Below are 27,936 nucleotides of genomic sequence, written 5' to 3'. Positions count from 1 at the left end.
CAAGATACAGGTAGTGTCAAGATTTCTGGTGAAGCAGCAAGTGATGATCTTGCTAGAGCCAGAGAATATATTCTACGTGACATGATCAAGTCTGACCAGCACACACAAGAATAAATGTTCAATATTGATGAAACAGCTTTTTATTGCCAGAGCAAACCTTTATTAGAAAGCAGTCAACAAAAGTAAGAAGGAAGCAACAGGAGCGCTATACCATACTGTTCACCACAAATACCTCCGGATCTTGCAGAATGAACCAACAGTTGTTAATTGTGTCAAACAGCCAAGAACCTACAAAGATGTCTGCTCAACTCTCACTCGACTATTTCATCCCTGATGCAGAGAAATTTTGTGAAGAGAGTAACATTCTTTTCAATGTTCTTCTGCTGCTAGACAATGTGCCTGGTCACCCTCCACTCTTCACTCAGCACATCCCAATGTCCGTGTGGAATTTGATCCCTAATACAACATTGTTCATCCAGCCCCTGGACATGGAGATAATTTTGTGTTAAGGTTGCCTACTCCAGGAAACAGTTTAGGAAGATGAGGCTTGCAACAAAAAACTGAAAAAGAAACCCAACAACTAGTCAACAGTGAAAAGAAAGAAGGGAGGGGAGGACATCATGACTGAGTTAGAGCAGCAAGTCAAGCAGTACTGGCAGGTGTACAACATGAAGAAAGCCTCCACACATGAAAAGATATTGATATACTTTACAACTATATTCTACCACTTTTTTTTTACCTTCCTTTTCAACAATAAAAGGTTTGACAACACATGTTTTTTGTCCCACATTAGCTTTACTTGTGTACTGTACTGTATTGAATGTCAAAATTGCGGGAATCTTGTGGATCTTGAGTCGCAGAACCAATTAGAATTAACCCCATATGTTCAAGTAACGTGCACCATGGGTGGTCTCAATAATGCGTGATGTGGAAGGGTGACTGTATATATATGTATATGTATGTATATATGTATGTATATATGTATGTATGTATGTGTACACACACACACACACACACACACACACACACACACACACACACACACACACACACACACACACACACATATACACATGTAAGTTACACTAGTTCAAAATACAAAAGTACCTTATGATTCAGATGTCCTTCAAGTCAAATAACTCCCAATTTGAACAGGGTTGGGAAACAAATTTTGTCCTCCAATTCGAATGTGGTTCTCTTATTCTTTTTTTTTTTTTCTTTTATGTAAGGACACTGGCCAAGGGCAACAAAAATCAATAAAAAAAATGCCCACTGAAATGCCAGTCCCGTAAAAGGGTCAAGGCAGTGGTCAAAAATTGGTGGATAAGTGTCTTGAAACCTCCCTCTTGAAGGAATTCAAGTCATAGGAAGGTGGAAATACAGAAGCAGGCAGGGAGTTCCAGAGTTTACCAGAGAAAGGGATGAATGATTGAGAATACTGGTTAACTCTTGCATTAGAGGTGGACAGAATAGGGGGGAGAAAAAGAAGAAAGTCTTGTGCAGCGAGGCCGCGGAAGGAGGGGAGGCATGCAGTTAGCAAGATCAGAAGAGCAATTAGCATGAAAATAGCGGTAGAAGACAGCTAGATATGCAACATTGCGGCGGTGAGAGAGAGGCTGAAGACAGTCAGTTAGAGGAGACGAGTTGATGAGACAAAAAGCTTTTGATTCCACCCTGTCTAGAAGAGCAGTATGAGTGGAACCCCCCCAGACATGTGAAGCATACTCCATACATGGACAGATAAGGCCCTTGTACAGAGTTAGCAGCTGGTGGGGTGAGAAAAACTGGCGGAGACGTCTCAGAACACTTAACTTCATAGAAGCTGTTTCAGCTAGAGATGAGATGTGAAGTTTCCAGTTCAGATTATAAGTAAAGGACAGACCGAGGATGTTCAGTGTAGAAGAGGGTTACAATTGAGTGTCATTGAAGAAGAGGGGATAGTTGTCTGGAAGGTTGTGTCGAGTTGATAGATGGAGGAATTGAGTTTTTGAGGCATTGAACAATACCAAGTTTGCTCTGCCCCAATCAGAAATTTTAGAAAGATCAGAAGTCAGGCGTTCTGTGGCTTCCCTGCGTGCTATGTTTACCTCCTGAAGGGTTGGACGTCTATGAAAAGACGTGGAAAAGTGCAGGGTGGTATCATCAGCGTAGGAATGGATAGGACAAGAAGTTTGGTTTAGATCATTAATGAATAATAAGAAGAGAGTTGGAGACAGGACAGAACCCTGAGGAACACCACTATTAATAGATTTAGGAGAAGAACAGTGACCGTCTACCACAGCAGCAATAGAACGGTCAGAAAGGAAACTTGAGATGAAGTTACAGAGAGAAGGATAGAAACTGTAGGAGGGTAGTTTGGAAATTAAAGCTTTGTGCCAGACTCTATCAAAAGCTTTTGATATGTCCAAGGCAACAGCAAAAGTTTCACCAAAATCTCTAAAAGAGGATGACCAAGACTCAGTAAGGAAAGCCAGAAGATCACCAGTAGATCAGCCTTGACGGAACCCATACTGGCGATCAGATAGAAGGTTGTGAAGTGATAGATGTTTAAGAATCTTCCTGTTGAGGATAGACTCAAAAACTTTAGATAGGCAGGAAATTAAAGCAATAGGACGGTAGTTTGAGGGATTAGAACGGTCACCCTTTTTAGGAACAGGTTGAATGTAGGCAAACTTCCAGCAAGAAGGAAAGGTAGATGTTGACAGACAGAGCTGAAAGAGTTTGACTAGGCAAGGTGCAAGCACGGAGGCACAGTTTCGGAGAACAATAGGAGGGACCCCATCAGGTCCATAAGCCTTCCGAGGGTTTAGGCCAGCGAGGGCATGGAAAACATCATTGTGAAGAATTTTAATACGTGGCATGAAGTAGTCAGAGGGTGGAGGAGAGGGAGGAACAAGCCCAGAATCGTCCAAGGTAGAGTTTTTAGCAAAGGTTTGAGCAAAGAGTTCAGCTTTAGAAATAGATGTGATAGCAGTGGTGCCATCTGGTTGAAGTAGAGGAGGGAAAGAAGAAGAAGCAAAGTTATTGGAGATATTTTTGGCTAGATGCCAGAAATCACGAGGGGAGTTAGATCTTGAAAGGTTTTGACATTTTCTGTTAATGAAGGAGTTTTTGGCTAGTTGGAGAACAGACTTGGCATGGTTCCGGGCAGAAATATAAAGTGCATGAGATTCTGGTGATGGAAGGCTTAAGTTGCTTTTGTGGGCCACCTCTCTATCATGTATAGCACGAGAACAAGCTGTGTTAAACCAAGGTTTAGAAGGTTTACGACGAGAAAAAGAGTGAGGAATGTACGCCTCCATGCCAGACACTATCACCTCTGTTATGCGCTCAGCACACAAAGACAGGTCTCTGACATGGAAGCAGTAGTCATTCCAAGGAAAATCAGCAAAATACCTCCTCAGGTCCCCCCAACTGGCAAAGGCAAAACGCCAGAGGCACCTTCGCTTAGGGGGATCCTGAGGAGGGATTGGAGTGATAGGACAAGATAAAGATATGAGATTGTGATCGGAGGAGCCCAACGGAGAAGAAAGGGTGACAGCATAAGCAGAAGGATTAGAGGTCAGGAAAAGGTCAAGAATGTTGGGCGTATCTCCAAGACGGTCAGGAATGCGAGTAGGGTGTTGCACCAATTGCTCTAGGTCATGGAGGATAGCAAAGTTGTAGGCTAGTTCACCAGGATGGTCAGTGAAGGGAGAGGAAAGCCAAAGCTGATGGTGAACATTGAAATCTCCAAGAATGGAGATCTCTGCAAAAGGGAAGAGGGTCAGAATGTGCTCCACTTTGGAAGTTAAGTAGTCAAAGAATTTCTTATAGTCAGAGGAGTTAGGAGAGAGGTATACAGCACAGATAAATTTAGTATGAGAGTGACTCTGTAGTCGTAGCCAGATGGTGGAAAACTCGAAAGATTCAAGAGCGTGGGCACGAGAGCAGGTTAAGTCATTGCGCACATAAACGCAGCATCCAGCTTTGGATCGAAAATGAGGATAGAGAAAGTAGGAGGAAACAGAAAAGGGGCTACTGTCAGTTTCCTCAGACACCTGAGTTTCAGTGAGGAAAAGAAGATGAGGTTTAGAAGAGGAGAGGTGGTGTTCTACAGATTGAAAATTAGATCTTAGACCGCGAATGTTGCAGAAGTTAATGAAGAAAAAGTTGACGGGGGTGTCAAGACACTTAGGGTCGTCGACAGAAAGGCAGTCCGACCTGGGGACATTTATGGTCCCCTCCCCAGATGGGGACTCCGAGGCTGGTGTAGGAGTCGCCATGATGATTTTAAAATTTTTGAATGAAGGGTGTGTGTGTTATTAGGTGCTTGTAGTTTTGTGTGGAGGAAGAGAGTTGTCTTTAGAGGGCAGGCTGTGACTGCCCCCTTTTGTTGTGAGGCACAAAGGGAAACGTTCAGTGAGGTCATGGCTGGGTTTAATGATAAATTCACAGCACCCCCTGAACAGTGCTTTAGACCTCACTGGGAGTAATTATCGTTTCGGCAGGTGTCTACTGCCTGATCAAGTGGTCAGTTCCTCTAGCATTCCTCCTCCCCTCTCCCTTCCCTGCTCCTTTCCCCCATCTCTCGCCATTTCCTCCCTCCCTTTATCTATCCCACCCACCCATATCTTCCATATCTCTCTCTCTCTCTCTCTCTCTCTCTCTCTCTCTCTCTCTCTCTCTCTCTCTCTCTCTCTCTCTCTCTCTCTCTCTCCTTCCCCCATATGTCCCTTCCTCCCATTGTTTCTTTCCTCTCCCTTTTGTCTCAAACCTCCCACCCTGTCACCTCCCCTCCCCCTATCTGTCAGAGATAAGGCACAAGGGAGTGATATCTTGCCCTCTCTCTCACTCCCCCTTATTCATTTTATGTAATTTTCCCTTCATACTTTCTTACTCTCATATAATTCCATTTTCATTCTCTATCACTTTCACTCTATTTAGCAATTCTCTGGATTGCTCCTACTTTCACACACACACACACACACACACACGAGAAATGGCGAGAAATGGCGGAGAGTGGTGACGCCCAAACAAAAGGCGGAACAGCTGATAAGTGTATACAAATGGCCAATGAAGATGAAGACAGAATGAAGAGTTGGTTAGAAGTACATAATAGTCCAGGTATGAAGGATTTCCAAGGTTTTAGAACAGGAGAAACAAAAATACCAAGAATGACTGTTTAGAAAGCTTCTGATGCTTGAGAAAAATATGCATGAATTGACGGTTAGGGTAACTTCTGTAGAAAGAGAAAGTCATGAATTAAGGAAAAGCTGTGGCAGTTATGCGGAGAAAGTTAAGGACTGTGTTAAGAAAGTAAATGTAAATGCAGAAAACGTCAATGAAATTAATAAAAGGTAACAGGATTGGACAAAAAAGCAGGAAGAGAAGGTGAATATCAAAGACATAATGGAAATACAGTTGAAGGAAGAGGTGGAAAATTCTACATTGAAAGTAATCAAGCAAAAGGAGAAGTTGGTTAGGGACACAATAAAAAAAAAAAAACGTGTAGTAGTGTTTGGTGTCGAGGATGAAGTGAAACCTATCAAATATCAAAGAGAGAAATTTGATAGAGTCAGTCAAGAAAGGGATTAGTCAAGCTGTTGAGGAAAGTGACGGCACAGTGGAAGAGATTGAAGAAGTGACAAGAATTGGCAAATATGTGGAAGGAGGTAACAGGCCAATCAAAGTTTGATTTAGATCTCAAATTGCGGCTGAAACAGTACTGTCTAGTGACTGGAAACTGTCAAAAAAATAAATAAATAATATATATATATATATATATATATATATATATATATATTTTTATGTAGGAGGGACACTGGCCAAGGGCAACAAAAATCCAATAAGAAAAAAATGCTTACTGAGATGCCAGTCCCATAAAAGGGTCAAAGCAGTAGTCAAAAATTGATGAATAAGTGTCTTGAAACTTCCTCTTGAAGTAATTCAAGAAAGATGAAAATACAGAAGCAGGCAAGGAGTTCCAGAGTTTACCAGAGAAAGGGATGAATGATTGAGAATACTGGTTAATTCTTGTGTTAGAGGTGGACAGAATAGGGGTGAGAGAAAGAAGAAAGTCTTGTGCAGCGAGGCCGCGGGAGGAGGGGAGGCATGCAGTTAGCAAGATCAGAAGAGCAGTTAGCATGAAAATAGCGGTAGAAGACAGCTAAAGATGCAACATTGTGGCGGTGAGAGAGGCTGAAGGCAGTCAGTTAGAGGAGTTGAGGAGTTGATGAGACGAAAAGCTTTTGATTTCACCCTGTCTAGCAGAGCAGTATGAGTGGAACCCTCCCAGACATGTGAAGCATACTCCATACATGGACGGATAAGGCCCTTGTACAGAGTTAGCAGCTGGGGGGGTGAGAAAAACTGGCGGAGACATCTCAGAATGCCTAACTTCATAGAAGCTGTTTTAGCTAGAGATGAGATGTGAAGATGGATAAGAAAAGACTTAAGTGAAGAGGAAAAAAAGAAAATAAACGATATGTTGAATCAGGCAAAGGGAAAAAATGGGGAACAAACTGATTAAGAGATTAAGAAACTATTGGAAAGTAAAAGACATGGAAATAAGTAGTTTATAAGAAACAGGGAGAAGGGCTGAAAGAGCTTAAGGTGGCATATACCAATATCAATGAAATATTATCAGCACAAGAAGAGTTAAATAATTCCCTAAGAGAAAATAAGCCTCACATTATGGGAATTACTGAATCTAAATTAAGTGATGAAATTACTGCAGTTAATATTGGTGAAGAGAAGTACATGTGGATAAAGAATAGAAAAAGAACCAGGGTGGTGGAGTAATGATGTTGACAAGGAAAGAGCTACAAGTAAAAGAAGTGTTTTTTAGAGAATAAAACGAGAAAATGATTGAAGTGAAGATAAAACAGGCAGGAAATGGTCTAAGGACCTTTGTTGTGGCATATGTCCCACCTAAGACACAGGAGGTTGGATATATTAATGAGTAAGAATGACAGGGTAGTACTGCTAGGAGATTTTAACTGCAAAGAAGTTTGTTGGGAAGATTTGACAACCACAGGAGGGGTCACATCATGGGGATACAGACTCTTGATATTGGCAATGGAAAACACACTTATCCAGTGGGTTAAAGAAAATACAAGATTCAGAGAAAAAGAAGAATCAACAAGACTAGATTTAGTATTTACTAAAGAACCAGAAATTATTGATTATATGGAATACAACTATACAATAGGAGAAAGTGACCATGTGGTAATAGAACTAACCTTAAAAGAATTTAAAGAAGAATTAGGAAACCATAGGATTGGAAGATTCAATTATAAGAAAGGAAAATTTGATAAACTTAAGAAATACTTTGAAGAAACTGACTGGACTAAGCTTAAAGAAGTAAGGAGAGTGGAAAAGAAATGGAAAGAATTTGTCAAAATATATAATGAAGTGCAAAGATATATTCCAAAAGTAAGAGGAAGAGAAGTTGGACTGGTTTAATAGATGTGAAATATCAAAAAAAGAAAGAGATACTGCTTGGAAAAAAATGAAAGAGAAGACAAAACTTTTGGGCCGAGTAGAAAACAAAAAGACATTAATATGTTAAGATATGAAGAGAAGAGCATAGAAAATGAGAAAGATATAAAAATAAAAGATAAATGCAAAGACCACCCAAAACTGTTCTACAGACATATCAACATAAAGTACAACGAAAGGAAATAATTGAAAAATTAGAGGCGGATGGCAAAGAATACGAAGAGGTTGAGGATATGGTGGAGGTGATGAGTGATGCCTTTCAGTCAGTCTTCACAAAAAAAAGGGAGTTTATAATACAAGAAAGTGAAGGAGCAGCAGTTAACTTTCTTGAAGAAATTAATGTAACTATCAATGAAATACAGGGAATGATGCATAAGTTAGAAGTAGATAAAAGCACAGGGACCATATGGTATATCAAACTGGATTTTAAAGAAATGCAATAGTCAGTTGGCAGACAAAATACAATCATATTGCAGAGCATTCATTACATGACAGCAAGGTACCAAGTGACTGGAAAAAGGCTGATATTGTACCAATATATAGAGGGGGGTATAAAAAAGACATTAACATCATTTGTGGCAAAAATATGTGAATGAATTGTGAAAGATATATGGATGAAATTCTTGGAAGAAAATGGCATGATAACTAATAGGTAATTCGGATTTCATAGAGGGAGATCATGTACAACTAATTTGATTCGTCTTCACTCGAAAAAAAATTGACATAGTACAAGAGCAAGATGGATGGGTAGATGGTATCTACCTGAATTTGAAAAAGACCTCTGACAAGGTGCCACATACGAGACTCCAGTGGAAGATAAAGAGCATTGGTGGGGTGATAGAGGGACTCTTGAAGTGGATGGAAGACTTCCTAAGCAATAGAGAAATGAGAACAGTTATTAAAGATCAAAAGTCATCTTGGAGAAAAGTAGCAAGTGAAGTACCTCAAGGTTCTGTACTGGATCCAGTCATGTTTGCTGTGTACATTAATGATATGGCAGAAGGGATCACCAGCTATATGAGTTTATTTGTCGATAATGCTAAATTGATGGGGGAAAATAAATAAATAAATAAAAAATAAAAAATTAGAAACAGAGGAAGATCAGAAAACTTTACAACAAGATTTGAACCAGATTGAAAAATGGAGCTGTAAATGGGAAATGAATTTTAATGCAAAATGTAGCTTATTGGAATTTGGGAAGAGTAAAAAAAGACCATCTGGTGATTGCAAGTCGGGAGATTACTATATTAGTAAAAAAGAATAGAGGAAAAAGATCTTGGAGTGATAGTAGCAGACAAATTAACAGCTGAGTACCAAATAAACAAGATTGCTGAGAAAACAATGAATTTGCTAAGGAATATAAGAACTGCATTTGCAAATCTGGATGAAGAAATTATCCCAAACTTTAGTAAAGAGAGATACGAAATGAGACTACAAAAACTAAACCTTCCAACTCTGGAACAAAGAAGGGAGAGAGGAGACTTAATTATGATATATAGACTGAAGGAAGGACTGAAAAAGCTAGACAGCAACGACATTGTGACGTGAGATGTGAGAGACAGTAAAGGACATGGAAACAAGCTGAAAAAGGAAATTTGTAGAAGAGATATCAAAAAGAATAGTTTTCCACAAAGAGAAGTTGATTCATGGAACTGTGTAAATAAGGATAACCATCTTGAGTCTCCTGAGCATAAGATCAGCAAGTTTCTTGAAATAATTAAGGTCCATGTCAGTGGTCCACAGTTTCTTTTGACTTCATCAGTCAGCCATGGTACCAAAGATGTGTCAAATGTTGCAAGCTGTTCCTTCATACGACTCCAACAGTTCTCAATTGGATTTAAATCTGGCCAATCAAGCTATATGTCATGTTCTTCCAGCCACTTCATCACTTTTTTGCCTTATGGCATGGTGCACCATTATACATGAAAGCGAGTCACCTATGTAAATCATGAAAAAAAAGAGCATGTGATCATCCAGCACCAAACATAAATATCAGCTCACATCATTAGGAAAAATAAATAAATAAATAAATAAATAAATAAATGATTTTTTTTTTTAAATACAGGCCTGCACATCCCCAAGCACCACTAAAAGCTCCCCACACCATCCCACTGTCTGGATGTTTCACAGTTTTTTCCCATTTACTGAAGCACGTGATGGTCAGAATTCTGTGGTCATCTGATCATTCCAGGCTGTGATCTGATGCACCTGAAGGTGCTTCATCACTAAAAAGCACCTAACTCCACTGCTCTTCGATCCAACTCTTATATTTGTGGGCAAAAGCAAGTCTTTTCTTTCCCAACACCTTGGTGAGCAGCAGTTTCTGAGGAAGCTTGAATGTGGGAAGGTCAAGCTCCTCCTGAAGACTGTGATGTATTGTCGGTTCTGAGACATTCTACAACAGTTTGAGATGAGTTTTCTTCAGCTGACTGGCTATAAGTCATGGATCTTTTAATAATTCATGCTTCAAAATCTTGTCACTATCCTTAAAAGTTTTCCTTGGTCTCCTAGTGACAGGTTTTCCCCAGCAACAGGTTTATGAGGTGGGACCATGAGCAGAGGAAGGTCCCAAGCAGCAGGAACCACACATCTCATAGTCCTCTCACTCCAACCTGTACACCTGACAATTTCTTTCATAGTGATATTTTCATTCCTCCAGACCAAGGGTTCTCAACCTTACCTTTTTGTTCCTCTATATCCCTTGGATATTTTTATAGGCTCACATGTACCCAAAAATAAATTAATAATAAAGGTGGAATTGTAATATTTTGATATTACTTTATTATGAAATTTTTATGTGTAGACTGCACAGGAATCTTAAAGATGATAACATCAGTAAACTAAACTCAAGTAATTTATAAAATATCTTGATCCATGACATACGTATCTTTCTCACAATTATCCATAATGATCATTATGCTCTGCACCTGATTCTTTCAGGCCCAGCACTGATTGCAGCAACTGTAAGTTCCATAATAGTGAAAACCAAAGGGTATTTTCCCTACTCTTGATATAATTTAGATGAAAATTCTGCTCAAAAAAAATAATTATATATATATATATATATATATATATATATATATATATATATATATATATATATATATATATATATATATATATATATATATATATATCACAATATCATGTAATCTGACTGCAGATTACACCATCACATATTGCACAGTGGTACTTATTCTCTGTGACCCAATGTACCCCCTGAAAAGTGCAAATGTACCACTGGGAGTACATGTACCCCAGGTTGGGAACCCCTGCTCCAGACCAAAATTCTAGCCTTTTCTTCATTAGAAAGGCTGCCTGCAATCATCTGAACAAACCTGTAAAAAACTGCAGCAGCAACAAGAATTGCAAATACATGATTCTGGCATGGAACAGATCAGCATATATTCCCTCTCTGCTACAGCTAATGGAGCACTGACCATGAAAGTGTGATGTGTGTGGATGTCCAGAGATGCCTGAGTTGCCAGATGTATGATGACTTCTGTCAGCCAAATAACAGTGAGGGGAAACTCAAGTGTCTGCTTCTTACCAGGGATTTCTAATGTAAGGCAATAAAAATTTTTGCAGAAACTGTAAAGGACAAATCAAGGATGTTCACTGCAGAAGAAGAAAACAACTGCATGTCAATGAAGAGGGTATAATTATCAGGAAGGCTATGTTGAGTCAACAGAAGAATAAACTGGGTTTCTAAGGCATTGAACTAAAATGCTCGACATTGAATGTCGAGCATGACTGACCAATTCTGTCTCTGTCCTGCTTGTGACCCATCTCAGCCTGCACTGCCACCCCCTTTGAGAAAAAGGAAGAAAACAATCACAAGAACACAAGTTTTGTGTAGGTGCACAAAGCATGTTCCAATGATCTTGTGTGGGTACACAGGTACAGCATGAGATTGCTATTGTTTGACTTCCATAACTCTTGCTCCTGCTGCTACCATTTAGGAGATATGAGAATAATGCTTACACAATAACTGTGAACTTTAGGACAACTTGGTTCGCATGCACCCAAGTTCACAAGTAGAGGACTATCTATACTACAAGTCATCCCTCATTAACCACAGCACCCAAGTTCACAAGTAGAAGACTATCTATACTACAAGTCATCCCTCATTAACCACAATTTCAGTTTCCATGGTTCCACTTTTACCTGGACTGCTGCCAACCACAAATTCAAATAACAGAGGTGATGATGAGAAGCAGTGTTATCACTTTTTTCTTTATTCTATTTTATTTATTTATTTATTTATTTTTTTTTTACTGATGAATAAGATGTTAGTAATCCTGTACATGCAGTTTTCCTCTACTTAAACAAGATTTTGAGAGCCCCAGGAGCATTCTTAAAGGGAAGCAGTCACTAGTTTTACAAGGACTTTCATTATCCATGGGTGTGTCTGTTACCTAACAATTAGCAGCTCCAGAAGCAATATGTTAATTCCTTATAAGCATCTACATGAAGGTTAGCAATGAAAAAATATATTTTGCAATCTCTTCTCTGCTCAAAGATTGGATGTGGCTGTAGAACAAGTAAAAATATACCAAGTGGCAGTCAAAAGGCTTAAGATCAATAACTGAGGGTCTTAAAATACAACAGAACTTACAAAGAATGAGTGACTTCCCCTGACTCATCATACAACCCATATACAGCTCCCGCTTCCAGCTTCTTGCACTACATAGCTACCTTTAGTTGTGCAACAAGAGATTCAAAGGTGAAAACTAAGATAAACATCTCAATAAATGTCTTAATTGTATTAATACATGCTTGTCAAGGTTCACTTTCTCAGAGAATTATGGGAGGCTACATGGCAAAGGTATTATGGAAACCATACATGGCAAGGCTCCACCAGCCCTACATCTCGACACTCCATGCTGCATTTTGACATGGGTCAGTGGTGAGTGGAGTTGTGGGCATTTGTTTGATTTGTGGAGCTTATGGCTGATACAGAGGTTATTACCTAGGTTGTGTCTGGATATTGGATTGTGCATCATGAACAAGATTTATGTTAACTGTGTTCATGATAGGCTATTTGGATATTGTTGTTTGGTGGTTACCTGTGGAGCAGGCAGTTAAGGTTGAAATTAGGACAAGATATTAATTTCAAGACATTGTCTGGTCACCTTTAAGTTATGGACAGTGTATTGAAGTTCATGCTGGGTGTGTACAAGGGTGCTAAGGTCTAAATAGCAACTGATAGCTCTTTGTACTTCATACACTGCAGCTGATAGCTCATTGTACTTCATATACTGCATAAAGCTGCAAACACAATGTACGGTTATTGAATTATATGTCCATTGTTTTGTTGTTGATAAAAAAAATAAATAAATAAAATAAAAAATTACACAATGCATTATTCAGATTTAACTTTGAGTGCCCGTGGAATGTATCTTTTGTGGTAAGTTTAATCACTCACCACAAATGCAAGTAACTTCTATACAAAAATGGGTGTGATAAGTATCATGAAAACAAATTTACACAGCTTACCAATTTCTCCTGGTAGTAAGCTTTTACTGATAATACAATTCATAACCCTGGAAGACAGCAAACAAATCTAAACTAAAAGTTTGTAATACTAAGTTATTAGAGTACATACCGTCAAACCTTCTTCTTTGCCACTACATATCCTTTCCTCAATTTCCTTTTGACGTTCTTGTAAAAGGGTTGTCTTTGGTTTTCGTTCTGATCTACGTATGGGAAAGAATTCGCTCATCTGGGTATTTCGTTGGGTGGGTTTAGCTTCACCATTTGACATTTGTGCTGGATTATTTACTTTTGATACTTTCTCTGTCTTGGACTGTAAAGTTCCTCGGGTAGCATTTTGGGTAGGAAGCCTGCAGAGTGAAGTAGCAACAATCAGAATTTCTTGATCTTTAAATGCACCAAATTTAAAAAGCAAGAAACTTATTATGGTTGTGACAACTCAAAAATCTTTATTTATACTTACTTTCTCCTTGTCTTGGTTGTTTTATCATTGAACTTAAGTTTCTTTGGTGTGAGTGACAACTTGAGTTTTGAAAGGGCTGAAGTGGGTGAGAGTGGTGAGTCAAGCCGCAATTTTTCCTCATTGAGGGCCTGGATTTTGTGAGGAGTTGGTGGCCCTGTATGGGGACTAGAACAATCATCTGTCACCAGTGAAGTGGAAGAGGTAGGAGTGGTGGGGGTTGACACTGATGTAGGCATTTCAGGACTGGCAGAAGGTGTGGCAATACTAACAGAACATTGAGAAGATAAGTTACTGCTGGAAGAGTTGGAGGATTTAACACCATTACTAAGAGCAGCAGTGGATGACTGAAGCTGCAACTCCTTTAGTGCCTGGCTTCGTGTGCAAACAGTTCGCTTAGGAGCTGCATTTGGCAGAGGTTTATTTTGTGCTGTTCCAATGTGACCATTTATGACCTTGGTTTGTATGGTAGAAGCAGAAGTGGGGAGAGGGCGACTGAGCTGGGCATCGCTAAGCTCAGGATCTTTCCCACACTCCCCTTCAAGGACAGTGGCACCTTCTATTTCTGCATCATCAGCAATTGGAGGAGATCTGAGAAAGAATGAAATAAACAAATTCTATTAACATACATGGTTGAGATTCCCTTACAAGCAATAGCTTAGAAAAAGATGTCAACATACATTCACATACATTTCCCAGCTTCTTGCTTCTGGAGAAAAAGAACCAATCCTCACCATATAGCAACACATATGAATAAATTTTTTCTTAGCCCATTTATCCACTGGAGGAACAGAACAGATTCTGGTAGACTACCCCCCTCACAAAGATCAGTTTCACACGTACGAGTATATTCAGGCTTCTATCCATCAGGTCCCAACAAAACTAATTTGTTAGTTATACATTCCTCCTCACATAAAAGATATATGATATGCCGACAGAAACAAATGCAGACAAACCTGCATAATATTTATGTATCTATGACAGCTCTCCATTCACTTTTACTATGCCCAAACATTTCCATGGTCTTACAGGTCATACCTAATCCACTTAACATGACAGTTCTCTCTCAAACTCCCATAATACTAATTGTTTCTTCAATGTTTTTCTTTCTCACCACAAAGCAACCACAGACATTATCTTGTCACCAGTAATGAGTGGTTTAATGGCCAATGGAAAGTGACATGGAAAAATGTGCAAAAGTAACTCGTGAAAGTCAACTCCGGGAATGCACACACGAAAAACACATCCTTGTCATTCATATGTTTTATCTTAACTAAAACCATTCATGTGTTAGTATGTCCAAGGCCACTATCTGTCTTGAGTTGCCAAGTGAGGTTTTATCAATGCTCCATTCTCCCATGCAACCAGATAGAACTAGTTGAATAGCATGCAAATGCTGACACCAACTGAGATTTTTTTTTTTTTCTTTTTTGCGTTTACTGTGTACTGGTCTGAAATCTTATTGATTTTATTTTACAGTGGAAGGGTTTGATGGGTGAACAATACATAACAAAAACTATGGTCTACATGGCAAGCTAGAAGAGAGTTTCCAGCCATCCAATAATACCATGATGTACTTCAACTGATGAAATCATTTCCTGCTGAGCAGACATGACACATGATTTACAGTCAACACTAGTTTATAGTAACTTTCCTCAATTACAGCCACATATGATGTCAGTAGTTATTTTTTTTAAGAGTGGATGGCAAAATACAATTTTCCAACCCAGACCTCAAAAATGGAGTTTTTAACAGCATAGTCACCCTTGAGGTGTCTGCAGTTTTCCATGAAGGCAGGAAACTGATATCATTCCTTATATGTTTAAATCTTCTTTGTTTACAGTTATTTAAGGGGATCTCAGTTTATTTGGTGTTTTTACTATTTTTGTGAATGTCCATTTGGCAACACCACTAAAGAGTAGTGGAAGGGGCAACTCTGAGCCACCATGATGTGACAGCACTCCAACCAAATCAGTGTCTGCTGCAACATCAAAGAGGGAGTACACATGCTCAGCTGTCTAACACCTCCTCATTTTTCTTTACTTTTTTGCCCATTCACAAGTTTGGAAGCAATGGTTTATCATTCAAAAGTAAAGCTTGCATGACTTGAAGCAGTAAAGATGAGAGAAAAGAAAAAGAAGACCAGTCACCAGCCCAAACACTTTTATTAACACCCTGCCCAACCTCACACCTCACTTCTTCAACCCTTCAGCCACTCCAACCACCTCCACTACCACAACTCATTGCTGAGTCCTACCAAGCAACAAAGCTGGATCTATGAATCCAGCTATTCCAGGAAAAGTTTTCACTCCCCTGCAAAGATGAGGAGAAATACATCATATCCCTCTCCCAGGTTAAAAGCCTTATATCCAAGATATACTATAAATGCTTTGAGAAGAAGAAAATTAAGGCAAAAAACAACACTATCACCATCACTTGTGCCATGCCCTCTGATACCCTCACCTGCAAGCAGGCTTGTTTGATTTAAATCAAATGATTAAATCAATTTATTTAAACTGATTTAAATAAAAAAAGATCATGACTTTATTCAAAATTAAATATACTGTATTAAAAATTATTTACATTAATTGTTATACTGAGTAAAATACCATGATTTAAATAAAAATTAAATACTCAGTATTAAAAATTATTGAAGTGTTACATTGAGTAAAAAAAATCATGATTTAAATAAAAATTAAAGACCAAGTACACCAACACAAGTAAATATTAAAATTATTGATGAAGATGGTGTCTGGATATTGTGTTTTCAGTATGGTAGTAAGTATCTTTCTAATAGTATAATTATGATGGCCATAGTAGGGCAATTTTATATATATACGAGTATATATATATTTTTTTTTAGGTGTTGTCTGTGTGTCATTACAGGAAGGCTGATTAAATTTGCTTTCTAAAAAATTGTAGATGGTATTATTAACAAGGCTTAAAGGAAACCTGTTATGGAAAAATGTCCTTAAAAACTTAACTTCAAGGTCAAACTGGTTGCTATACCTTACCTTCCAACTGGCTTACTGTTTTATGTATCCCATTAATATGGTTTATGTATCCCATTAACCCGTGCAGTGGTTACTACGTATGTATACATACCTCTTGGTGAAGTGTTTAGTACGTATGTATACAATTTAATTTTTGCGCCATATTACAGCCTTCAATTTTGTTTGTATGTATAAGACTTATCACTAACAGTAACAAAGAATATTTTGACAAATCAGGAGCAAATGTTTTCATATATGTAACTATCTTCTGGGCTCAGAGTTATTATAAACTGAATACTTATATAGAAACTAAGACATCTGGGAATTACAGAGGGTGTCCGAGTCACAAGGTAACAAGTTACAAATGTTCAATGATACTAGCAGTCTACTATCAAAATGAAACTGCTCTTGATATTGTTCCCTTTGCTAACCAAAAGTTCAAATTTGGCACTAAGCGCAATATTTACCTGATAAGCTGCTTCACCACTACCCACACAGTGCTGCACCACAACAAAGAACTGCTCACTACCCCAGGACAGAGGCTCTGTAGTAATTTATTTTCAGATGCTAGTTTAAATTTTAAACTTCATTTAAAAACTTATCATACTGCACCACAGAGAGTCTGGCTTGAGACTCCATCGTGTATGGACCTCCACCAGTCAGCCTATGAGAGGCAGAGACAGGAGGGTTGCACTACATGGTGTAGAAAGCCTGTTCCATTACATTAAGTCCATGAATAGATGAGAGAGAGAGAGAGAGAGAGAGAGAGAGAGAGAGAGAGAGAGAGAGAGAGAGAGAGAGAGAGAGAGAGAGAGAGAGAGAGAGAGAGAGAGAGAGAGAGAGAGAGAGAGAGAGAGAGAGAGAGAGAGAGAGAGAGAGAGAGAGAGAGAGAGAGAGAGAGAGAGAGAGAGAGAGAGAGAGAGAGAGAGAGAGAGAGAGAGAGAGAGAGAGAGAGAGAGAGAGAGAGAGAGAGAGAGAGAGAGAGAGAGAGAGAGAGAGAGAGAGAGAGAGAGAGAGAGAGAGAGAGAGAGAGAGAGAGAGAGAGAGAGAGAGAGAGGAAGGAGAGAGAGAGAGGAAGGAGAGAGGAAGGAGAGAGAGAGAGGAAGGAGAGAGAGAGAGAGAGAGAGAGAGAGAGAGAGAGAGAGAGAGAGAGAGAGAGAGAGAGAGAGAGAGAGAGAGAGAGAGAGAGAGAGAGAGAGAGAGAGAGAGAGAGAGAGAGAGAGAGAGAGAGAGAGAGAGAGATACCCAGGACATGAAGTTAGCAGCACACCACTGGAGGGGCTCGTTCCCAACCCCCTGCTAACAATATTAACTTAAGTCCATAAAGAATGTATATATATGTATATATCTTTATATTTATATTTGTGTGTTGTGTCCCACCCCTAAAATAGGTTGCACACGGCAGTGCGCCTTCGGGTGATCATGTACCTATGTTTAAATAAAAAAAAGAGAGAGAGAGAGAGAGAGAGAGAGAGAGAGAGAGAGAGAGAGAGAGAGAGAGAGAGAGAGAGAGAGAGAGAGAGAGAGAGAGAGAGAGAGAGAGAGAGAGAGAGAGAGAGAGGAAGGAGAGAGAGAGAGGAAGGAGAGAGAGAGAGAGGAAGGAGAGAGAGAGAGGAAGGAGAGAGAGAGAGAGGAAGGAGAGAGAGAGAGAGAGAGAGAGAGAGAGAGAGAGAGAGAGAGAGAGAGAGAGAGAGAGAGAGAGAGAGAGAGAGAGAGAGAGAGAGAGAGAGAGAGAGAGAGAGAGAGAGAGAGAGAGAGAGAGAGAGAGGAGAGAGAGAGAGAGAGAGAGAGAGAGAGAGAGAGAGAGAGAGAGAGAGAGAGAGAGAGAGAGAGAGAGAGAGAGAGAGAGAGAGAGAGAGAGAGAGAGAGAGAGAGAGAGAGAGAGAGAGAGAGAGAGAGAGAGAGAGAGAGAGAGAGAGAGAGAGAGAGAGAGAGAGAGAGAGAGAGAGAGAGAGGAAGGAGAGAGAGGAAGGAGAGAGAGGAAGGAGAGAGAGGAAGGAGAGAGAGAGAGAGAGAGAGAGAGAGAGAGAGAGAGAGAGAGAGAGAGAGAGAGAGAGAGAGAGAGAGAGAGAGAGAGAGAGAGAGAGAGAGAGAGAGAGAGAGAGAGAGAGAGAGAGAGAGAGAGAGAGAGAGAGAGAGAGAGAGAGAGAGAGAGAGAGAGAGAGAGAGAGAGAGAGAGAGAGAGAGAGAGAGAGAGAGAGAGAGAGAGAGAGAGAGAGAGAGAGAGAGAGAGAGAGAGAGAGAGAGAGAGAGAGAGAGAGAGAGAGAGAGAGAGAGAGAGAGAGAGAGAGAGAGAGAGAGAGAGAGAGAGAGAGAGAGAGAGAGAGAGAGAGAGAGAGAGAGAGAGAGAGAGAGAGAGAGAGAGAGAGAGAGAGAGAGAGAGAGAGAGAGAGAGAGAGAGAGAGAGAGAGAGAGAGAGAGAGAGAGAGAGAGAGAGAGAGAGAGAGAGAGAGAGAGAGAGAGAGAGAGAGAGAGAGAGAGAGAGAGAGAGAGAGAGAGAGGAAGGAGAGAGGGAGAGGGAGGGGGAGAGAGAGAGAGAGAGAGAGAGAGAGAGAGAGAGAGAGAGAGAGAGAGAGAGAGAGAGAGAGAGAGAGAGAGAGAGAGAGAGAGAGAGAGAGAGAGAGAGGAAGGAGAGAGGAAGGAGAGAGAGAGAGGAAGGAGAGAGGAAGGAGAGAGAGAGAGGAAGGAGAGAGGAAGGAGAGAGAGAGAGGAAGGAGAGAGAGAGAGAGAGAGGAAGGAGAGAGAGAGAGAGAGGAAGGAGAGAGAGAGAGAGAGAGAGAGAGAGAGAGAGAGAGAGAGAGAGAGAGAGAGAGAGAGAGAGAGAGAGAGAGAGAGAGAGAGAGAGAGAGAGAGAGGAAGGAGAGAGGGAGAGGGGGAGGGGGAGAGAGAGAGAGAGAGAGAGAGAGAGAGAGAGAGAGAGAGAGAGAGAGAGAGAGAGAGAGAGAGAGAGAGAGAGAGAGAGAGAGAGAGAGAGAGAGAGAGAGAGAGAGAGAGAGGAAGGAGAGAGAGAGAGGAAGGAGAGAGAGAGAGGAAGGAGAGAGAGAGAGAGAGAGAGGAAGGAGAGAGAGAGAGAGAGAGAGAGGAAGGAGAGAGAGAGAGAGAGAGAGAGGAAGGAGAGAGAGAGAGAGAGAGAGAGAGAGAGAGAGAGAGAGAGAGAGAGAGAGAGAGAGAGAGAGAGAGAGAGAGAGAGAGAGAGAGAGAGAGAGAGAGAGAGAGAGAGAGAGAGAGAGAGAGAGAGAGAGAGAGAGAGAGAGAGAGAGAGAGAGAGAGAGAGAGAGAGAGGACAAGTAGAGCCCCGTGCGTCACCTTCAACGGGGAGACACTGACGCCGCGGGATGAGGTGGAGGTGCTGGGGGTCACTTACGACCGTAAGTTGACCTTCAGAACCCACGTGGAGTGACTCGCCAGAGAGGCCTCAGGGAAGCTGGCATCCCTGAGGAGAATCTCCTACCTCCTTGACGCCAAGGGACTGGAGTTACTCTACAAGGTGCAGGTCCGCTCCTCCTTGGAGTACGCGTGCCTGGCTTGGTGCAGCGCGGCAAACAAGCACCTAGCTCTCCTGGACAAGGTGCTGGACTGAGCAGCGAAGCTCATCAGGAACAGTGAGTTCGGCCTTCAGCCTGCACTGCACACCCTCCAGCACCAGCGAGACATGGCGGGCCTCCCCGTCATGTTCAAGGTGCAACAGCAACGGGTGCCGCACCTACAGGCTCTCCAGCAGCCTGCCCGACATGCCGAAGTCACCAACAGAGCTATCATACGTGCCCCTGTGGAGCTGCACCAGCCCAGGTGCAGAACGTGGCACCAGCAAAGACAGTTTGTGAACACATACATTGGCTGGTGGAACAAGTTTGTTACCGTGCAGCCAAGTGTTGAGGGCTGGACCAGGCAGTAGTTCAAGACTCCAGTGAATGTGTGGTTGCCACAGACAGACAGAGAGAGGCTTTCAGATAAAAGGCATTAACAGTGACTTCTTTAGCCTAATTTGTTGTATTAAATATGTAAAGTATATGTACTGCAACTTTGTAAACACATATCATGTAGATTTGTATAAATAAAAAAAAAGACAGAGAGAGAGAGAGAGAGAGAGAGAGAGAGAGAGAGAGAGAGAGAGAGAGAGAGAGAGAGAGAGAGAGAGAGAGAGAGAGAGAGAGAGAGAGAGAGAGAGAGAGAGAGAGAGAGAGAGAGAGAGAGAGAGGAGAGAGAGAGAGAGAGAGAGAGAGAGAGAGAGAGAGAGAGAGAGAGAGAGAGAGAGAGAGAGAGAGAGAGAGAGAGAGAGAGAGAGAGAGAGAGAGAGAGAGAGAGAGAGAGAGAGAGAGAGAGAGAGAGAGAGAGAGAGCCCCTCCCCACCCAGCACCCACCCCTCGTCACGACTATACTGCACTGAACACCACATTCCCGCTCTGGTTCCACCCATCCCACAATTCCCAGCCACTAATCCACCAGCAGCCTGCGAGTCCTGTCAGCCAATGTGCGGGGCTTCAGGACTAACGTCGGGGAACTGACCCACTCATTCATTCTCAGACGAGTTGATGTAGTGGTGACAATGGAAACTTTTCTTGACGACACGTGCATCATCACCTGTGACAAAATTCCTGGCTACTGCCACTGGATCAGGTATGACCGTCGAGGTGGGCGGGGAGGTGGCATGGCAGTGTGCTTCCGAGACAACCTGCAGGCCGACACACTCCCCATTGACATCCCCAAGGTCACGGAGATGCTGTTCCTCCACATCATTCTCGAAGACAACAGCTCCCTACTGCTCTGTGCTGTGTACCGGCCACAGTGGCAAGGCAGCAACCCACTTCACTATCTGACAGACCGCCTGGACAACATTATGACTAGTCACAACTGTCAGCACGTAGTGAGTCAGAGACTCACTACGGTTAAATTTACATTCTCTAGAGAGACGTAGGTTAAGAGGGGACCTGATAGAAGTCTTTAAGTGGTATAAGGGTTATAACAAGGGAGATGTAAGCAAAATTCTTAGGATCAGCAACCAAGGTAGAACAAGAAATAACGGGTTCAAGCTTGAAAAATTTAGGTTTAGGAAGGAGATAGGAAAAAATTGGTTCTCAAATAGAGTGGTAGATGAGTGGAACGGACTCAGTAATCATGTAGTTAGTGCCAGGACACTAGAGAGCTTTAAGAGAAGATTAGACAAGTGTATGGATGGGGATAACAGATGGAAATAGGTAGGAGTGTTTCATACAGGGACTGCCACGTGTAAGCCTGGTCGCTTCTTGCAGCTTCCCTTATTTCTTATGTTCTTATGTTCTTATCACTACCTGGTGATCAGGGCCTTCACAGAGCTCACAGCAGTGCAGGGACTCCACAATCATGTGGACCCACACATCAGCATGGAGGCTCCCTGGACCCAATGCTGACGGATCTGCCTCAAGAATCTGTTCAGTGCCGCCCTCTTGACTGTGTGGGCAGCTCTGACTACCATGCGGTACTGCGACCGTCAGTGTTGCCCTGGCGTGTGATGAGAATCATCAGCGAGTCACCTGTCTGTGGGGACCGCACTGAATGGGTGGCTATGCAGCAGGCCCTGACAGACTGGGACTCAATATTCACCAGGGACCTGAATTTTGACACTACCTCCCTCATTACTGTCCTCTGCACACTGCAGCAGCAACATGTGCCACACAGGATGTACTCAACCAGCCCAAAGGACCACCCCTGGTTCAGGTACAGGTGCAAGATTGCTGCTGAGCAAAAGTACAAAGCCTGAAGGTGGTACAAGAGGCACCCCACACAGTGTAACAAAGCCCAACACAGAAGAATGTGCAGGATAATGACAAAGACAGTAAAGTGGGCCAAGGCAAGGTGGGAGGTGGATATGAGACAGAAGCTGGCCTCCAACCAGGTTGATGCCAAGCTGTGGTGGGAATCCCTGCCCTTAGGAAGCCTGACGGGGATATGGCAGTCTCCAGCCAAGATAAAGACCTCCTCGCCCGCCATTTCACTGAAAAAAAATGAGAACTCCAGAGCCAGACAGGCAACTGCCCGCCCTCCCCCGCCTCACTGCCTCGAGACTGGAGGTCGTTGCCATCTATGAGGATGCCATCAGGAGACACCTGAGGGATGTCAACACCAGGAAGGCCCCTGGTCCTGACAGCGTGACCCCACATCTCAAAAAGTGCACTGATAAGCTCGCTGGCCCTCTCACACAGATTTTTTGCTGCTGTTTGCAGCGAGGGGTCTGGCCATCACTATGGAAGGAAGCGCGAGTCACACCCATGCATGAAAAGAAGTCGAGGTCTGAGCCAGGTAACTACTGGCCAATCTTGCTCCTCTCCATACTCAGTAAGATCTTCGAGAGGATCATAAGCAAGCAACTCACTGAATACCTCAAGCAGCACCATCTGCTGTCGCCAAAGCAGTTTGGCTTCAGAAAAGGCCGCTCCACCTCAGACCTCCTTCTCCTCCTTTCTAAGGCCTGGCACAACGCCCTTGACACTGGCTGTCCCTCCCTGGTGATTGCCCTCAACATAGCTGGAGCCTTCAACTGTGTGTGGCATCAAGGCTTGATAGGGAAGCTCGAGCAGCTAGGCATTGCTGGGGAGCTATTCCACCTGTTCTCCAGCTACATCAAGGGCAGGAGTCTCCAGATGGTGGTGGACAGACATACAGTAAAATCCCTCTCATCCGGCATTCGAGTATCGACCAGATTCAAGTATCTGGCACATTTTTGCGATGTTGGCGCAAATTGTACCCTTTGATGATGTGAGATGATGAGGATGATGAGGAGTTTGAAGGGTTTGTAGGTGGCATGAAAAATTCGGTGGTGAGCGAGCTGAGGGAAATGGGGGGAAATGTGCAACTTAAAGTGACAGATGAAGCGTTACAGGAATGGGTGGACGTAGACGAAAATCAGGCTGTAACATTCACTCTCACAGACGAGGAACTTATCAACGCTGTAGTAGAAGATCATTTAGAGAAAATTAGTGATGATAGTGATGATGATGATGATGATAATGAGCCTAAAGTAACTTGGGAACAGGCTGTGAAACACATAGCTGGCTTTGTCAGGTTTGCTGAGCAGTGCACATACATGTCAACCTGAGATGTTATGACCCTTCACTGCATTAAGAATGAGTTTTTGCTGCAAAGAAGGAGCTGCAAACAAGGAGACATTAGAAACTATTTTAAAGTAGCTTGTAAGGGAAAAGAAGTGGGGCAAACAAGTACAGAATCTGATGATGTTGATGACCCGGAGGGTGTTGAATGAGAGGTGTGGAGAGCGAAAAAGTGTCACAAACACTCGTACATTTTCATATCTTTATAGTATGCTATACATGTTGGCTAATATTGAATAAAGCAAATAAGTGTATACGTACTTTATTTCTGTAACCCATCAACTTATTTATAAGAGGAAAGTATTAAAGAGAATGTTAGTACAGTAGTATTGTGTGTTGGTGAGTGTGAGGTGGCAGCGCAGGTGGCGACGTGCGGCACGGCGATCAGCTGATCTTTGTTACGGTAAGATGCATGAGTGTAGGGTGGTGATTGTGGACATAATTTCACTTCTATTCAAGTATCCGGCATGTCGGCGGTCCCGTTGATGCCGGACAAGAGGGATTTTACTGTACTTCAGCCAGCTACCCAGTACAGGCCTTTGTTCCTCAAGGGTCAGTCCTGGGACCCATGCTGTGGAACATCTACCTGAATGACATCCTACAGGGCACCCCCGCAGCCTGTGCCTACGATGATGACTGTACTCTCTCTCTCTATCCTACTCAAGGGATGAAGTACAGGACATGATAACCTCCGTCAACAGACAGCTGGACAACGTGATGGCCTGGGGAGAGAGGTGGCAAGTTAAGTTTGCCCCCAACAAAACCCAGGCCATGGTAATATCACATGCAGGGAGGATGCGGACCAGCTGCATGGAAGGTTGAGGCTCGGAGAAGACGTCATTCCTCTACAGGACAGCACTGACATCCTCAGCGAGGAGATTGGCTCTTGGCTGTGCTTCGACAAGCACCTCGAGAAGATAGCCCGAAATGCCTACTTGCAGATGACACTGCTGCACTGAGTGAAACACCTCTCCCCTGATGACCTGCTGACCCTGTACAAGGCCCAAGTCAGACCTGTCAAGTACACCCTCCCCTCACCTGGATGTCAAGCACCCGCTGTCACTTCAGCCTGCTGGATTAAGTACAAAGGCAGGCAGAACATCTTATCCAAGGAGGGGACCAGCAGAGACCACTCCAGCAACTATGGCAACAGCAGCAGCAGCAGACACAACAGACTGGCGCAGCAACTCCAGTGTTGGACTGCTTGGAGCATCGCAGGAGTCGCCGTCCTGACAGTGCTACATAAAGCACAGGTCCAGCACATGCCACACCTGGTGGACCTGATGGCCACCTGGAGGAGGTCTGAGCGATGTACGAGGACGGTGCTGAGCAACAACTCCCTCTTGGAGGCGCCAAGGTCCTACTCCACCACCCACCAGCGTGCCTTCACTGCCACAACAGTCAGGCTGTGGAATGCCTTCACCACTGCTGTGGACACCAGGTAAATGTCCACCCAGAAGGCAAAGGTTGCCACCCATAGATAGCTACAGCAGCAGCCACCTTGACATTGAAGTTTATAGTGTACAGTGTGCAGTGTATAGTCTGAAGTATGTGTAAATATGTGGACATTTACACATACTATTAAGATAGTTTGTCACACAGTAGTGTAAACTTTAGTTACTAATATGTCCTCCCTAATTATATCATTGTACTTACTGCAAATGTTTAAATAAGAGAGAGAGAGAGAGAGAGAGAGAGAGAGAGAGAGAGAGAGAGAGAGAGAGAGAGAGAGAGAGAGAGAGAGAGAGAGAGAGAGAGAGAGAGAGAGAGAGAGAGAGAGAGAGAGAGAGAGAGAGAGAGAATTTTAACCCACATTGTAGGCCTGGCATATTTGAGTCTTGCATTTGGCAAAAGCCTCAAGCCTGTCACTACTCAGTAGTATCACATCACCTATAAGGCAAACTACTCTCTCTCTATGGTATCAAGTATCAAATAACTAAGCAATACATTGTTTGCAGAACATATGATACTTTTTTTGGTACTGAAAATTATGATGATGAATTACAAGGAAAACAACATATGAGCAGCCTTCTGAAACATATCACACTCGTAACTTCAACACCATCTGTATTTTTTTTCTTTTTGATGCCTATGTCAACATGCTTATAATATCGAAGCAATAAAATGATATTGAAAGTTATGGTATTGAAAACAGGGTTGGCATAAATAAATAAATAAATAAATAAACAAATAAATAAATTCTTTTTTTCTTTAGTATTTATCAAAATTTAATTCTATATCATATTGATAAATAAGGTCTATATATGTACAGGTACATAAAAACATTTCCAGTACAGTACAAGTAACACAGGCTTTGTCCAACTGGATCAACCTGTAGCAGCATAACCTAAACAAGTTTCTGATCTTCATTAATAGAAAGTGTCAAAATCTTTCAAGATCTAACTTCTAGCTCTTAGCCAAAAACATCTATAATAACTTTGCTTCTTCATCTTTTCCTACTTTATTTCAAGCTGATGGCACCACTGCCATCTCATATATTTTTAAAGCTGAAGTCCACTCAAACCTCTGCTAAAAACTTTACCTTGGATGATTCAGGGCTTGTTCCCTCTCTCTCTCCACTCTCTGACTACTTCATGCTACCCACCAAAATCCTTCAGTGATCTTTTCCATGCTCTCAGAAGGTTTATGGACCTGAAAGGGTCCCTCTTATTGTTTTCCAAAACTGTGCTTCTGCACCTGCACCTTGCCTAGTCAAACTTTTTCAGCTCTATCAACATCTACCTTTCTTTCTTGCTGTAAGTTTGCCTACATTCAGCCTGTTCCTAAAAAGGGTGACCATTCTAATCCCTCAAACTACCATCCTATTGCTTTAATTTCCTGCCTCTCTAAAGTTTTGAATCTATCCTCAATGGGAAGATTCTGAAACATCTATCACTTCACAAAATTCTATCTGATCGCCAGTATGGTGATCTTTTGCCTTTCCTAACCGAGTCTTGGTCATCCTCTTTTAAGAATTTCGGAGAAACTTTTGCTGTTGCCTTAGGACACATAAAAAACTTTTCATAGAGTCTGGCACAAAGCTTTGATTTCCAAACTACCCTCCTATGGCTTCAATCCTTATCTCTGTTTCTCAAGTTTCCTTTCTGACCATTCTATTGCTGCTGTGGTAGACAGTCACTGTTCTTCTCCTAAATCTATTAACAATGGTGTTCCTTAGGGTTCTGTCCTGTCACCCACTCTCTTCCTATTATCCACTGATCTTCTAAACCAAACGTCTTGTCCTATCCACTCCTACACTGATGATACACCCTTCACTTTTCCACCTCTTTTCCTAAATGTCCAACCCTTCAGGAATTAGGCAGTTCATGCAAGGAAGTCACGGAATGCCTGACTTCTGATCTCTCTAAAATTTCTGATTGGGGCATAGCAAACTTAGTAATGTTCAATGCCTCAAAACTCAATTCCTCCATCTATCAACTTAATGCAACCTTCCAGACAACTATCCCCTCTTCTAATGTTCAATGCCTCAAAACTCAATTCCTCCATCTATCAACTTGACGCAACCTTCCAGACAACTATCCCCTCTTCTTCAATGACACTCAACTGTCCCCCTCTTCTACACTGAACATCCTTGATCTGTTCTTTACTTATAATTTAAACTGGAAACTTCACATCTCATCTCTAGCTAAAACAGCTTCTATGAAGTTAGGCATTCTGACTTGTCTCTGTCAGTTTTTCTCAACAATCTTGCATTTCTTGCTATCTTCTACTGCTATTTTCATGCCAACTACTCTTCTGATCTTGCTAACTGCATGCCTCCCCTCCTCCCGCAGCCTCGCTGCACAAGACTTTCTTCTTTCTCTCACCCCTCTTCTGTCCACCTCTCTAATGCAAGCATTAACCATTATTCTCAATCATTCATCCCTTTCTCTGGTAAACTCTGGAACTCCCTGCCTGCTTTCTTATTTCCACTTTCCTATGACTGAACTCTTTCAAGAGGGAGGTTTCAAGACACTTATCTTGTAATTTTTTATTACTGCTTTCAACTCTGTTTGGGGACTGGCACCTCAGTGGGCCTTTTTTTTTTTTTTATTATATTTTTGCTGCTCTTGACCAGTCCCACTCCTACATGAAAAAGGAAAAACATTTCAAACCTTTTGTTTCACTCTAGATATTTTTTTAATTGCTTATTTAAACTGATTTACATACAAATACGAGGAATAAACAAACAAAAAAATAAATACCCCTAAAATTTTTTTTTCCCATGTTTTTTCAAACCTTAACTGAAAGGGAAAAAGATTTTGGTTATGAATGCTGCTGAGCTGGCTACACCAGGCGGGCTTCTGTTTCCCCAAAAATCATTTCATAAAAATGTAAGTTACTTTCTCTTAAGAAATTACTTCTCAAATCTATAATTCAGTAAGGCATAATAAGAAATAAGAAACAAGACTTCAGAGTA

The 27,936-nt window shown here is 41.9% G+C and overlaps 1 protein-coding gene across 3 annotated transcripts in view; it reads right to left on the bottom strand.

Annotated features, from left to right (window-relative positions):
* Positions 1 to 27,936, bottom strand: part of LOC135116433 (N-lysine methyltransferase KMT5A-A-like) — a 67,089-nt gene that overhangs the window by 20,986 nt on the left and 18,167 nt on the right. For 2 of the 3 annotated variants that reach the window (XM_064033890.1, XM_064033889.1), the window contains 4 exons: positions 13,442 to 14,029; positions 13,091 to 13,328; positions 11,241 to 11,292; positions 10,923 to 11,041 (listed from right to left, as the gene is read on the bottom strand). In XM_064033890.1, coding sequence (XP_063889960.1) covers positions 10,923 to 11,041; positions 11,241 to 11,292; positions 13,091 to 13,328; positions 13,442 to 14,029 — 997 coding nt within the window. The remainder of the gene's footprint in view (positions 1 to 10,922; positions 11,042 to 11,240; positions 11,293 to 13,090; positions 13,329 to 13,441; positions 14,030 to 27,936) is intronic. The other variant, XM_064033891.1, reaches the window with a different exon arrangement.

Source organism: Scylla paramamosain, chromosome 31 (assembly GCF_035594125.1).
Source record: "Scylla paramamosain isolate STU-SP2022 chromosome 31, ASM3559412v1, whole genome shotgun sequence".
In the NCBI taxonomy this organism is placed as follows: Eukaryota; Metazoa; Arthropoda; class Malacostraca; order Decapoda; family Portunidae; genus Scylla; species Scylla paramamosain.
The sequence above is the reverse complement of the archived record's forward strand: the minus strand, read 5'-3'. Positions and strand labels throughout refer to the sequence as shown.